Source organism: Coffea eugenioides, chromosome 6 (assembly GCF_003713205.1).
Source record: "Coffea eugenioides isolate CCC68of chromosome 6, Ceug_1.0, whole genome shotgun sequence".
Lineage (NCBI taxonomy): Eukaryota > Viridiplantae > Streptophyta > Magnoliopsida > Gentianales > Rubiaceae > Coffea > Coffea eugenioides.
This window is the reverse complement of record NC_040040.1, coordinates 15,337,589-15,351,002: the sequence shown is the minus strand read 5'-3', so window position 1 is coordinate 15,351,002 and position 13,414 is coordinate 15,337,589. Positions and strand designations below refer to the sequence as shown.

General features: G+C 35.5%; 1 protein-coding gene across 2 annotated transcripts; it reads left to right on the top strand.

The window, feature by feature from the left end:
* Positions 1-5,276: 5,276 nt before the first annotated feature.
* Positions 5,277-10,102, top strand: LOC113775358 (NADP-dependent glyceraldehyde-3-phosphate dehydrogenase). Of its 2 annotated transcripts, XM_027320199.1 has the most exons (10): positions 5,277-5,378; positions 5,413-5,607; positions 6,140-6,333; positions 6,449-6,577; positions 7,529-7,648; positions 7,935-8,071; positions 8,157-8,312; positions 9,102-9,480; positions 9,580-9,696; positions 9,815-10,102. In XM_027320199.1, the coding sequence occupies exons 2-10, from the start codon at positions 5,463-5,465 to the stop codon at positions 9,926-9,928; spliced, it is 1,491 nt and encodes a 496-aa protein (XP_027176000.1). In that variant the 5' UTR covers positions 5,277-5,378; positions 5,413-5,462; the 3' UTR covers positions 9,929-10,102. The 2 variants fall into 2 exon arrangements, with proteins under 2 accessions (XP_027176000.1, XP_027175999.1); XM_027320198.1 differs by having other exon boundaries at positions 5,281-5,607.
* Positions 10,103-13,414: the final 3,312 nt, after the last annotated feature.

Sequence of the window (13,414 nt, the reverse complement as noted above, 5' to 3'; positions counted from 1 at the left end):
GTCTGGTCTGTGCGAAGCTGATGTATTTAAAGAGTTAAAGGAGCTGCTATTTAGTCGATGTGGGACACTCTTGGGCCTTAGTTACATCCCAAGGGACGCCACTTTGGGCTTTGTTACATCCGCGATTTTGATGAACTTGTAACTCTTTTACATTTGTAGTCAAAAAGATTTTGGAGAAAGTAGATGGAAATTAATTTCCACTTATTAATAATGTAGAGAATGTAGTCAAGAAATTCACATATTGATTAATCAAAACGTTAGAAAACTTTCTAACATTATTGAGTTTGTTTGGATAGCAATTATTTGGCATTTTTCTTTTAAGATTTTTAAAACACCCTTCATTATTACTTTTTTTTAAAAAAATTATTTTCAATCACATTTTTTTTTCTTTTTGTTAATCGCTTGCTTGCATCAAAGAGAAAATTTTTTCTCTAAATAATCTTCAATCGAGATAGGTAGACTTATTATGTACAGGACAAAATTATGAAGTTGATACATATTAATCAAATTCTGATAGGTTTTCTGAAGATTATAATCAAGTTACTTATTTCAATTTTCCAAAATTGACACGGTATTTGGGGGCTAATGGGTGAGGTAAAGTAATTCACTTTGTACTGAGCTCTTTGATAACCAAAAAAAAAAAAAGTAATTCACTTTACATCTTCAATCTTTTAACAAGTATTCAAACAGAATTTGTTCTTTTTAATTTTAATCACATCAACTTAGATGAGAAACTCGGAAAAAAAAGTCCGATAAAAAATAAAACAAATTATACAGAGAAACCATTTAAATTAATTAAAAGTAATTACACTTTATAGATCCCTATGGAAGCCAAGTTGTGCGGTATACCATTTTTATGAGGAGTCAGAAATGGGTATTTTTGTAACATCACCCGCGAGAAGTATGGGCAGAATTGTCAAAAAAAAATCAATTTATTTCTCGACTGTCGTAATTGCATAGGGACTAAACTAATCTTCTCTATAAATGGTAATTTTTTGGCTGTCCCCAAAGGACTTTTCTTTTTCACAAATGCAAATTTTATTAGGGACATTTAGAAATCATTCAGCACAATTTAATTTACGTCATTATTTTAATATGACAAATTAAACATGCACTAGAAATAACAAATCTACAATTTAACGGGTTTGCCTAAGGAACATTATTATTAGTTGATGTCCGGTGCTATTTAATCCGGTGAAGCATTTACTGATGATTGATGAAGCTTTTTATGGGCTTTGGTTAGGTAATCTTTTATCTAGTTCAATAATAAATTTTGAGACGGGCTTCCCTCAAAAGTAAGCCGTGACAAAAATTCAAGAGAAGATCCACACATCAAATCTGTCGACGACATCATAGATTCGAATGAATTCCTACTCTATATTTTGTCTTCCAAGACCTTGATCTAGTGACCATCACGAAGGACTTGAGTCCCTCTTAGGTAGCCTGCATTATTCTTAGGATTTTCTTGGAATTTGTCTTGACTAGTGCACTAATGCTTTAGTTTGGATTGAAGAAGGTGCCTTCCTCCCCTCTTTGCTCCCTTGTCAAACCATTGAGTCCTTCCCCTTTTCTCACAGTGTAGAAATAGGTTAGAAAGTAATTGTTGTAACAAAAAAAAATATATCTATATATATATTTTGGCATGTTATTTAGTTCCTCTATTTAGTTCCTAAAGCATTTTCAATCTCCAAAATACAGAAATTGGTTTGGAAATATCGAAGTGGTCCGAAACAAGAATACTGGTGGTTCTGAAGAGGATAAAAGAGAAGGCGATCTCTGCCACACCCAAGAGTTGGGAAGCCCACCGACTCTTAGCCTAAGCCACAAATTATCCTCCAGCTACTCCATCACGAAGTCACTTCTTTCATAACTCTTGGCCCGCTCTTCTTCATGGCTGTAATCTCATCTCGTGTTCCGCATACTTGGATTTCTTTATCTGCCCATCTTTTTTCAAATGCTCAATAGCGCTACGCTATGGTTTTCTTTATTATTCTTTTTCTTTCTTCTGTGTTCTTTTTATCCCAGAGTAACACCTACATACAAAATAATGATGTGATCATGTGATGTTATCATATGGGTGATAAAACAAGAAGGATATGTTGCACACATGTCAAGTGACTTCAATCTTAACTCTTTTTTTTTTTTTTTCCAATTTGAAACTCTAAATTCGCAGACCATCCAATTATATTGTCACAAGCTCAAATCATTGATGTTTGCTATAAGCATTGAACCATATTATTTTATGTATCATAAGTCATCACCATGTGTAGTCAAGATAAGTGTTCTAGCTTTGTACAAGAATAATTGGTTAATTAAGATGCAAGTGGTACAATGTAAGTGTTCCTCAATTGATTTAAAACTAGTAAGACACTTCAGATATAGGCACTAATTTCTCTTAAAATAGTGCCGAGGACATAGCTTGGATATTTTAAATTTGCAACTGCAGCTTGGAATTTATGGAGTATTTTCAGTCTGTAAATCAAAGTCTGTAATAAAGTGTACTGTTGCTTGGTATTGACCTGCTCCGTACCTCTGACTGGAAAGTGGAGACAATGCTAGCAGAATATATATATATATATTTTTTTTGGTAAGAAGAGGAATTAGGTACAAAACGAGTCAAGTAAATTCCTTTAATATTTTCATTTACTAGTTTTCTTAAATTGGGAGGGACACTTTCATAGAATACGAAAGTTCTATTTTGCGTTCTTGTTGAGAATTCAGTTTCACCAATCTGTCTGTACAGTTGTTAGTTTCTCGGTAAGCATGTCTAAGAGTGACTTTCGGTAGAGTAGAGATCAAAAACTTGGAAATCATAGATAATTGAAGCATGCTCATGAGTTGAGATATCAGCAGATTTAAGCAAGTCCAAAGCAGTTGTAGCATCAACTTCTGGTTCAACATTTTGCAAGTTGAGAGAGGAAGCTAAGCATACCCTTTTGCTTGTTCCCCACAGTTCGGCAAGGACATTAGTAGCATGGCCTAATTTTCGGCCAAAGCCAGCTACCCAGTGGACTAGGTGATCTCTGATCATGCCACCTGATCCCGCTGGACCGAATTCCCTAAGGAGGAACCGTCAGTGTTGACTTTGAAATAAGAAGGTTTGGGGGGAATCCAATTAATGAGCACTTCAGTTCTAGGGGGTGCTAAGTTCTGAATAGGTCCTAGCAAGGAGTATTCAGCCACCATTACTAGAGTATTGTGCAGGATGGAGAAGGGGTTAGAGTGTTCAAAAATAGCCTTGTTTCTGGCAATCCAAAGATTCCAGCAGGCAACAGAAATAAAAGTACCCCAGGGAATTCCATAAAAAGGAGAAATATGTTTTGACAAGCAACCATTTTTAAGCCAAAATGTAAAATCCAGATCAGTAGACCAACCAATGGAGGTAGGAATGCTGAGGCTTTGCCAAAAGGGTCAGGCATGGGAGCAATATCTAAGAACATGCGCTGAATCTTACACAGGGATGGCTGCAACGAGGGCAAGAAGAGTCAGCAGTGATATTTCTCTCTAGGAGGACTGGCTTAGAAGGCAGTCTGTTTTGGCAAGCTAGCCAAAGAAAATGTTTAATCTTGGACTTTGTTTTGGCCTTCCAAACCCAAGACCACGGGGGAAAATCTCCTCGAGGGTTCTTTTTCTTCAGTTCATCCTCCAAAATGAGGACGACAGATTTGGCAGAGAATGGTCCATTTGGCCTCCCTACTCTCTACTAGCTCTTCCTTTTGAGAAGAAAAAGTTACATATTGAAAACGTTGCAATGGAAACTGGGGGAGGATCAACCATCACGCTAGTATATACAAAGAATATTCGTAAACAGAATGGTTACAGCATTTATTCTTTGGAAAAAAAAAGAGAAAGAAAAAAGAAGCATGGTTGAATTACCCATTCCCAGTAGCAGGGAGTTTATAGAAGATATAGAAACATGCAGAAACCGATAGGGTTTGTTTGATTGAATTGCTTTTGTAGTTTTATTCATAATCTGGACAAGAATTGTATACGGTTCCAACTTCCATTGACTGCTCCTGCTGACATATTTATGAACATCCATAGTTATCAAAAAATGGGGAAAAAAAGGCATTTGGAAAAGTTCTTAAAATTTGTCTTGATTCATGCTAAGGAAAAAAAAAAAAAAGAAAAGGGTTCTTGCTACCATCACTTTTTGCACGAGCTCCAGAAAAGGTTCTTCTATCTTTTTCACCAAAATTTGTTGCGTAATTATTCTGATTTTCTCTGGTTTTTGGAACTTGGCAGGGTCTTTGCAAACAATGATGTAAAATAATTGCATTTCATCAAGCCAATTGGATGAAGAAAAATGCTTAACTTTTGGCTCCATCCTTAATTTTGAGAGAAAAATGTTTAACTAATTCAACTTAAACATCTCAAAACTTTGTATATTAGGAATTGATATCAAGCTTATGATACCCTTTCGTTGAATTGGATTCATATGGTGTCACGCATTCTTTTGATTTTACACTAAAAATTGACATTTATTCACCTTTCTTTGATTATTGAAATCTTTAACTCATAATTGACGAAACTCAAAACCAGACCTTGTTTTTCTTTTAGATATAAGTAAGATGATTTGAATTCAGATTTTTTTATTTACACTTACTTCTCCGAAACACCCAACTTATTACTCCCTAGAACAAGACTATTTCATCTGTATTTGTCAAATTCTTGGTCACAGATTTATGGCCAACTTCCACTGATTTTAGTTTCGATTGTTTCAAAATTTGGTCGTCTGGTCCAAATTCCGACAGACACCTTCACAATTCTATCTAATTCACACCATAATTGAACCAGCAAAACCAAACACTAGTAAAATCAACAAAACAAGAACCATAAATTTAGAAAAAAAAAAAAAGAAATAGACAAGAACCAAAAAAGAATCCAATGGAAGAAGTGAAAACACCTGCACGTCGTGTTGTGCAATATATCATATCAACCTAGTAAGTGTAGAACATTATGGTAGTAATTAATCCCCAAAATTATTACCCAAAAAAAAAAAATGGAATGCATGTGGTGGATACACCAAGTAAAAACGTGGCCAACTAACATTTAATTTCCAACGGCTCGGAGCTGAATATCAAAGTGATTAGTCATCAACCAAGCTTTGGCTTTTTCTTTTTTCTTTTTTTCTTTTCGTCCACAGCTGCCACGATCCAGTTGGTCCAAAAAGCTGATGTCAAAATCCGAGAGAACAAGAAATCTATGCCTCAGAATTCCCTGAAGCCCAAATGTGGCTAACCTTTTTCCTCTATTTAAAGGGCCCCACCCCCAAATACTCACCAGTGATCATCACTCGCTAGGTAGCTACTCCCAGGGCAGCAGAAGAAACAACCTGATTCTGTTTCTCTGAGCTTTGAAGCTAAAAATTTCCCTCAATTTCTTCATCTGTTTTGTTCTGTTCCGTTCCAAGAGGGTTGATCAGTCTTGAGACGAAAAGCAGTTTAGTGTCTAAATTAGCAATGGCTGGGAGTGGAGTTTTTGCTGAGATTACTGATGGAGATGAGTTCAAGTACTACATTGAAGGGGAGTGGAAGAAGTCTGCCTCTGGGAAATCTGTTTCTATCATTAATCCAACTACGAGAAAAACTCAGTACAAAGTACAAGGTATTACTTTTGTTATGCATGTTTGACTTGAAATTGATGATGATGGACTTTGATTCTTTTGAATTTCTACTTGTACTGTAGCCTGTAGAACTATTTGATCATAGAATTGGCCTACCAGCTATAATTTTACAGGGTTTTTGCAGCTCTTGCTTGAAGAGATCACTGTACAATTAAAAGTCAAACGGTTTCTTTGTTTTAGTACTACATGTTATGTGAAATTTCTCGGCATTATCCAGCGAATTTGACTCCAGTTGGATACAAGGACTCTTGTTATTTTTGATAAATCGATATGAAGAAATTCTCTTCCACCTTTTCAGAAATGCTGAACCTTGTTTAACTGACCAGTTCCAACATCATAACTATTACCCACATCTTCTTGCTTTTGTTTCTCTAAGAAACGGTAGGGGATTGCCAAGAAATTTGGTTATATGTAAGATGAACTATTGCTACCGTCATTGTCGAGTTTATTTGAGCAACCTTGATTGGGGCTAGATTTGGCCTCTGATTCTCGATATATGAAATTTTCAACCAGCATGTACACAAGAAGAGGTTAACAAGGTAATGGAAATAGCTAAGGCTGCACAAAAGTTATGGGCCAAAACTCCACTTTGGAAGCGCGCAGAGCTGCTTCACAAGGCCGCTGCTATTCTCAAAGAGCACAAAGCGCCAATTGCAGAATGTCTAGTAAAGGAGATTGCAAAACCAGCAAAAGATGCTGTCACTGAGGTAGCTGATATGTGTACTTTTTGAAAATTTGCTGCTCTAGCAAGTGTGCATTGCACATAGAATCAAGATCTTGTTAGCAAAACATAATGATAATAGTCACTTGGATTTGATGAAGGTCGTGAGGTCTGGAGATCTGGTTTCTTACACTGCTGAAGAAGGAGTAAGGATTTTGGGACAGGGCACATACTTGGTCTCTGATAGTTTTCCTGGAAATGAGAGGACCAAATACTGCCTCAGTTCCAAGGTACATTTTGCTCTCATTTTCTACTAAACTTAATGCACAATGCACTGCACGAATATTGGACTAACAAAGTTAAAATTTTCTTCTCTTTACTGCTTGGTTTATTTACTCAACCAAAGTAGCAAAATCCAGTCATAAATTGCAGATCGTGATTCCATTTTTCTTGTACTATATGTATATATAAATTGTGAATTAACACACCTGAAGTTCCTTAATCTTTATGAACTATATATGGCAATTTGATCTTCTTAAATTTGGTTTTTTTGCATGAATCATAATTTTCGTGGATTCAATCACTAAAATGATCTCTTTTCAGAGGAATGAAAGTTTCTATGCTGCCACCTTTGTTTCAAAATCGTGTCACAAAAATTTGGCAGAGGTCGCTTGTCACATGTTGGGAAGTAATAAATAGCCATAATTTTGCTATTGTAAGCAGAATAATGCCAAAGATAGTTGATTGTTTGGACTTACTAATTAGTGACTGGAACCTGCACAACTTGCAATGGCTTCATCTAAGATGACTTCTACCAATCCTTCATCATTTTGAATCAGCAATTCTACTTAAGATGTCCGCGTACTTGATTGCCACTGAACTATCTTCACATGTATTCCTAATCTGAAATCATGGCCCATCATAGAAAATAAAAGAAGCTATATCAAATAGAGAATTTCCTTAAAGGTTCAAGATCATGTTTTCAGTTGCCAATCTGGATGAATTTACTTGGTCATCGGCATTCGAGTGTTTTAGTGTGCAGCTTCAGAACGGCTGTCTTCTTCAATTATTTTCAGTTGATTGGTGATGGAAAACTCTCATTAGATACCTAGCATCAATTGCACCTTTATTACTATGCTTTATTTTTGACAATTACCTGACCAGCATTGCCAAAAGAATCAGGAAAGCTTGTTTCACAAGATACTGAGTATTTATTATACTGATCAAATTTTGTGCCACAGATCCCACTTGGTGTTGTCCTAGCCATTCCCCCCTTTAACTATCCTGTTAACCTTGCCGTCTCCAAACTAGCACCTGCATTGATTGCTGGGAATTCTATTGTTCTCAAGCCTCCTACTCAGGTACTTCCATGCAACTTACTAATTGCTGCATGTAGGTTTTAAGCAAGCTGGCTAGTTGTTATGTATTCTCCTACAATATAACCATGGAACAAAAGCATTCACAGTTTGGTCCATTCGAATGCTTGACAGGAGTTGTTAGGTTGTGACTTTTCATTGGTTTCTTTTTGAGTAATAATTCTCTCTCCACATACTTTTTGGGCTACATGTGCCGTAAAAGTGCAATCCATATACTTCTTGTGTATAGGGACTTGGTTACCTAAAAGAGTGCCTTATTTCTTTGATACAGGGTGCTGTGTCAGCCCTACATATGGTTCATTGTTTCCACTTAGCTGGTTTTCCAAAGGGCCTTATTAACTGTGTCACTGGGAAAGGTTCTGAGATTGGTGATTTCCTCACCATGCATCCTGGTGTGAACTGTATAAGGTAAACCAGATTTCTTAATTCTTGGCGGTTTCCTAAGCCACTTTTTCCAGTAATGCTGATAGTACAAATTGCGTGCTTTCTGTAGCTTTACTGGCGGTGACACTGGGATTGCAATCTCAAAGAAAGCAGGCATGATCCCCTTACAAATGGAGCTGGGAGGAAAAGATGCTTGTATTGTCCTTGAGGATGCAGATTTAGATTTGGTTGCAGCAAATATTATCAAAGGAGGTTTTTCTTACAGGTTTAGCATCTCTCTTTTTTGCTTATGGTGCTCTAGAAAACTTGCTTTATCAATCTAAAACTTGGTACCAACATTGAAATTTCAACCTCTGAAATTGTTCGAGTTGCGATTTCTCTATTTTTGGTCTGTGCCATACACATAAATTGCTGTCTTCATCATTCATCTTGAAATTAAGCAAGGAAAGATGCTTGCAACTCATATGAATGTACATGCCAGGTTGAATTGGACAAACGAAGATGGCATTATTGCTGTTGCATTAGTCAATACATGAAGGCTAAAAGGATTAGAAAAGCACTTGATTACAGAAAAAATTAGGCCCACTCACTAAAGAATATTCATCCACTTACATCATAAGTTGGAAGTTGATGAATAAAACAACAATTAAATGTCTAAAATAACTTGAAATTGAAACATAAAATTAGGAAAATGAATGCTTGGTGGAGATGGATATCAGAGTTCAATTTTCCCCACAAATAGGTTATTACAGCCAATATCTTTGAGTGATCTAATGTATACACATGACTGGACTTTGCTAGTTTAGATTGGTCGTACTACTAAAGATCCAAGTTTTGGAACTTATTCAGAATTTTAGGATCAATCTCATACTCCTCACAAGTAGAAGAACCTCTATCCCATATAATGTAGGGGGTGGTAATGGTGGACAAGATTTAGGCACTGCCTTTTACACCCTTTAGCTGCCTCAGGAAATGGATGGAGCTCTACTCTGCATCGCGTGTTGTTTTTATTGTAATCAGCAAGAACTTCTAACTGATTGTTGGACTTTAACAGTGGTCAAAGGTGCACAGCTGTTAAGGTTGTTTTGGTGATGGAATCCGTGGCTGATGATCTTGTTGCAAAAGTAAATGCCAAAGTAGCAAAACTAAAAGTTGGACCTCCCGAAGATGATTGTGATATAACTGCAGTTGTCTCAGAGTCATCAGCAAACTTCATTGAAGGGTTAGTTGTGGATGCTAAGCAGAAGGGAGCAACATTTTGCCAGGAATATAAAAGAGAGGGTAATCTAATCTGGCCACTTTTGCTAGACCATGTGAGGCCAGACATGAGGATAGCATGGGAGGAGCCATTTGGGCCAGTTTTGCCAGTGATTAGGATTACCTCTGCTGAAGAAGGAATTCACCATTGCAATGCAAGCAATTTTGGCCTACAGGTATAACTCATCTAGCTTACCATCTAAATATCTCAGCCTCAAAAGATTTTTCTGTGCTTCTTTTTCTGAACATCTTGATCCGTATCACGAAAAAAACAGGGTTGTGTCTTCACCAAAGATATCAACAAAGCTATGTTGATCAGCGATGCCATGGAGACGGGAACCGTCCAGATTAACTCCGCTCCAGCTCGTGGACCTGATCATTTTCCCTTCCAGGTGAACCTACAAGTCTAACCTAGTCATGCATATCATCAAGAAACCATCTATATGATGTTCATTTCTTCAAGTCTATCCTCCCCATCGTCTCTAAGAACAATATGATTTTAATGTGCAGGGAATTAAGGACAGTGGAATAGGATCACAAGGCATCACCAATAGCATTAACATGATGGTTAAGGTCAAGAGCACTGTGATTAACTTGCCATGCCCATCCTACGCAATGGGCTAATGATTTCAATAGCTAATTAGCACCAATAATTTCCGTGTGTTGTTAACAACAACACAGCAACTATATAGAATAACCTCTATTCTGTTTTTGCACTATATAAATATGTTGTTTGATGGAGCAGCCCCCTATTGTCTATTTTGATGATGCAAATTGAGGCATTTACCCAATTGTGTTTGGATTGCATTTTCTAGGATTTTTTTGTAGGAAAATTATTGTAGCGATTTGATGTATGTGAGGAAAAAAGGTAATAGGGAAATATGATAACGGAAAACGACGCAATTTTCCGGCGGAAAATGGCTGTCCAAACAAGGCACATTTGTTATTCGTACGAGTATGCTATTATATATCTCTACTCTACCTTAGCAATCCGTTGATCACAGTAATGTATTCGTATCTTTTTCTCTTATATTCTTTCGATCTTAGGTATTTGTTGAAATTCCTCATTGACGCTCCTCACATGCATGAAATAAATTTAGATCAAAATTCAATTTCTGTTTTCCCAAAAACAAATATAAATAGCTAGAAAAAAAATATTATTGAGCTGATCAGCAACACCTGTAAATTCACACATCAAAATTCCACAAGTTGAAAGCCATATTGGTTGAAAGCCAGCCCACTTTGGATTGGGCTTACACCATGGAATTTAATAAAAAAAAAAAAATCTGTGAAGGCCTAGTTCAATTTAGTCCATCCAAGACTCTTTAACTCTTTAATAATTTATTGGCAAACAGCATTAGATGAATCATCCCAAGATTAATCATGATAATTCAGAAATTATGTGTCTTTAATCTTGCTTGGGAGTTCAGTTAATATATATGCAAGATGAAATCACATATTGAATCTTGATCTGAGTCTGAAACAAACATTTTCTGCTCTCTATTCGAATCCAAATATATTATTTAGACAAACTCAGCTCTCCATCTCACAATTTTCATATTTAAAGAGAAGAAATCAAAATAAAGTAATGCAAACAGCAAAATATATGAGTGTCACTTCACTGACATGGCTGCACTTAATCCCATTACGATCGGCTAATCCAACAAGATTAGTTACTCTAAACCATAATTTTCTTAATAGGAGTTGAATTTGGCTAACAAATCCACAGAGACACTCGTTTTAAATAGTTCCAACTGTTAATTTTTTGGTAAGAGAAACTAATTTGAAAAAACATTTAAATACAGACGACAAATAATGTGAGTGCGTACATTCACGTTCACATGATGAATTAGGTGTAATTTAGACATTTTAATAAGTGCAACGTTAAATATTTCGAGCTACCCGTTAGAAAAATCCTTACAGAGTTTCAAAAATGGAATATTAGCACTGCTGTTAGACTGCAAGTACAAATTGTAAGAATGTATTTTATTAGGATCTGTTGCCGACAGAATATGCTTTTGTGGTATAAATATTAGTAGAATTTACTTACACCTCTGTCACTTTAATTACAACTATTAATTAAATATTAGCAATAAGGGTTGACTAGAATAAATGATCAGGTCTTCAATTATATGTACAGCCAAAAGCATGGTCGCCTTTTCACAAATTAAAGTGTATTTTCCGGTTATTATAATAATGTAACTACAAATTCTTGATTTGAATTTGATGCTTCCAATCATTAATACATTATTAATTCTTTACTTTTGTAAAGAGCATCTCACTTTTCTTTTTTATTCAATAGGAATATAAGCTCCCTGATTTCCTTTTTTTTTTTTTCTCTTTTTTTAGTTAAACTTACATTTTCTAGTTAATCAATTGGCTCATTTTTTTTTTTTTGTCAAGTATGGATAAACCCTTTTCTTTTCCTCCTTCATCATTCTCGTTTTACGTTTTTTTTCCTTTCTTTTTTTTTTCCATTCCTGTTTTAGGTGAATTATCATTAGAGAAAAAAAAAAAACTAGAAAACGCAATCATGCAACTATGCCTAATATGTGAAGCCATGTAATGTTTTCGTTTTCATTTTTTTTGATAGAAAGATTTCTAAATATCATTACCTGTTCCTATTATTTCATTCTTTTCTTTTTCTTTTTTTTTTTTGGAGGTGGGTTGGCCTTCTACCAAGTACAATTCTACTTATAGTGTGCCATATTAAAACAATGATGGAATGTTAAGTCATTCAAAGAGTTCTCGAGACAGTTGATAATCCGTGATTATGAAAGATTTGTGTGATATGGACGAGCATATCATTCATCAATTAACAATCATTGTTCTCAAGAAATTCTCTCCAAGTCATTTCTCTTTTGCTTTAGCTTTTAATAATTAACATATATACAGAAAAGTGATTCTTTAAAGAGTCTATTTTGAAAATTCGAATGGATTTGGTCCTTTCCTAATGGCTATGGAACACAAAAATTACGAATTTAGAAACACACCTGCTAGATGTTTCTGATCGATAACTCTCTATAGTCAAACGGAAAAAAAAATGAAAATAATCTAGAAACATTAAGGAAAACCCAAGCACGCTTCCTTTTTTTTCTTCTCAAAAATAAATACAAGCTTTTTCGGACTTGTTTTTTCGTTTTTATTAAGAGGATCAATAGCAGTTCTCTACTTACTCCCGTTGTGATTCGAACCCGTAATCTCCTGATTACAGATTAAACGTCTTACCAATCAAACAATGTTTCGCTGTCTAAGAAATATCGAGCTTATCTATTGTTATTAATTTTTTTCCCCTATTTCCATATGTTGTCAAGATGTGCACTTGGCTTAAGATTCCTGCCTTTTCAGTTTGATAATTCAGTTGATATAATAATTGTAATGAAACTCAATGGAGCTCATCTTTTTATCAATAGTTTGTGTGGTGGCGAGCTGTAAAGAAGGATCTTAACATGTAAATGAAAGAGTCAGTGATAGGTACAGGAAAAGGACGTATACCTACAAATTCTTCGTCTTCACAAGTGTCTAGCTTTACTAATTGTTATTGATCATAAGCTTGTAAAGTCTCTCTCTTTCTCAAGAAACGATAAGATTAAAAAAAAAAAGGTCTTGAATGACTTTTCATGTACTTATTTGTAGATATATTCCGAAGGCATAATATCAAAATAATTGTAGATATATTCAACTGCTAAGCAGCTAGCTGCTGCTACTGCTGCAGCATTGTATTTTTTTCCTTTCTTTTTTTTTTAAGCGAAAGGAGAAGGATTCAAATCTGAGACCTCCAATTTATACTCCCATCTTACAAACCACCCAATCCCTCCCTCCCCTAAAGCTAATGTAGATTTTTTTTTCGTTAAGGGTATGTGTAGACAAATAATTGTTTAAAAGACATATATCTACCAATTATGAATTATTAACTTAGGATTTCACTTTCATGGAAGGTTTCTAGTTTTGAGTTATAAAGGGCGTATGACTCGTCTCTTTTTTCTTTTTCTTTTTTGTCTAATCAGGGGGTATCCGAGCTTCAGGTATGCCGGACCCGACTAATCCTCCTGAGACCCGAGAGGAGAGGCCTTATCTCCTCGAACCGGTAACTACTGGGACTCGATTTCT

Excerpts from the sequence above, each read along its gene's own strand:
- LOC113775358 (XM_027320199.1), top strand. The coding sequence starts at position 5,463 with ATGGCTGGGAGTGGAGTTTTTGCTGAGATTACTGATGGAGATGAGTTC. Across the intron at positions 6,334-6,448 it reads CAAAAGATGCTGTCACTGAG|GTCGTGAGGTCTGGAGATCT; the intron begins GTAGCTGATATG and ends GATTTGATGAAG. Across the intron at positions 7,649-7,934 it reads TTCTCAAGCCTCCTACTCAG|GGTGCTGTGTCAGCCCTACA; the intron begins GTACTTCCATGC and ends TCTTTGATACAG.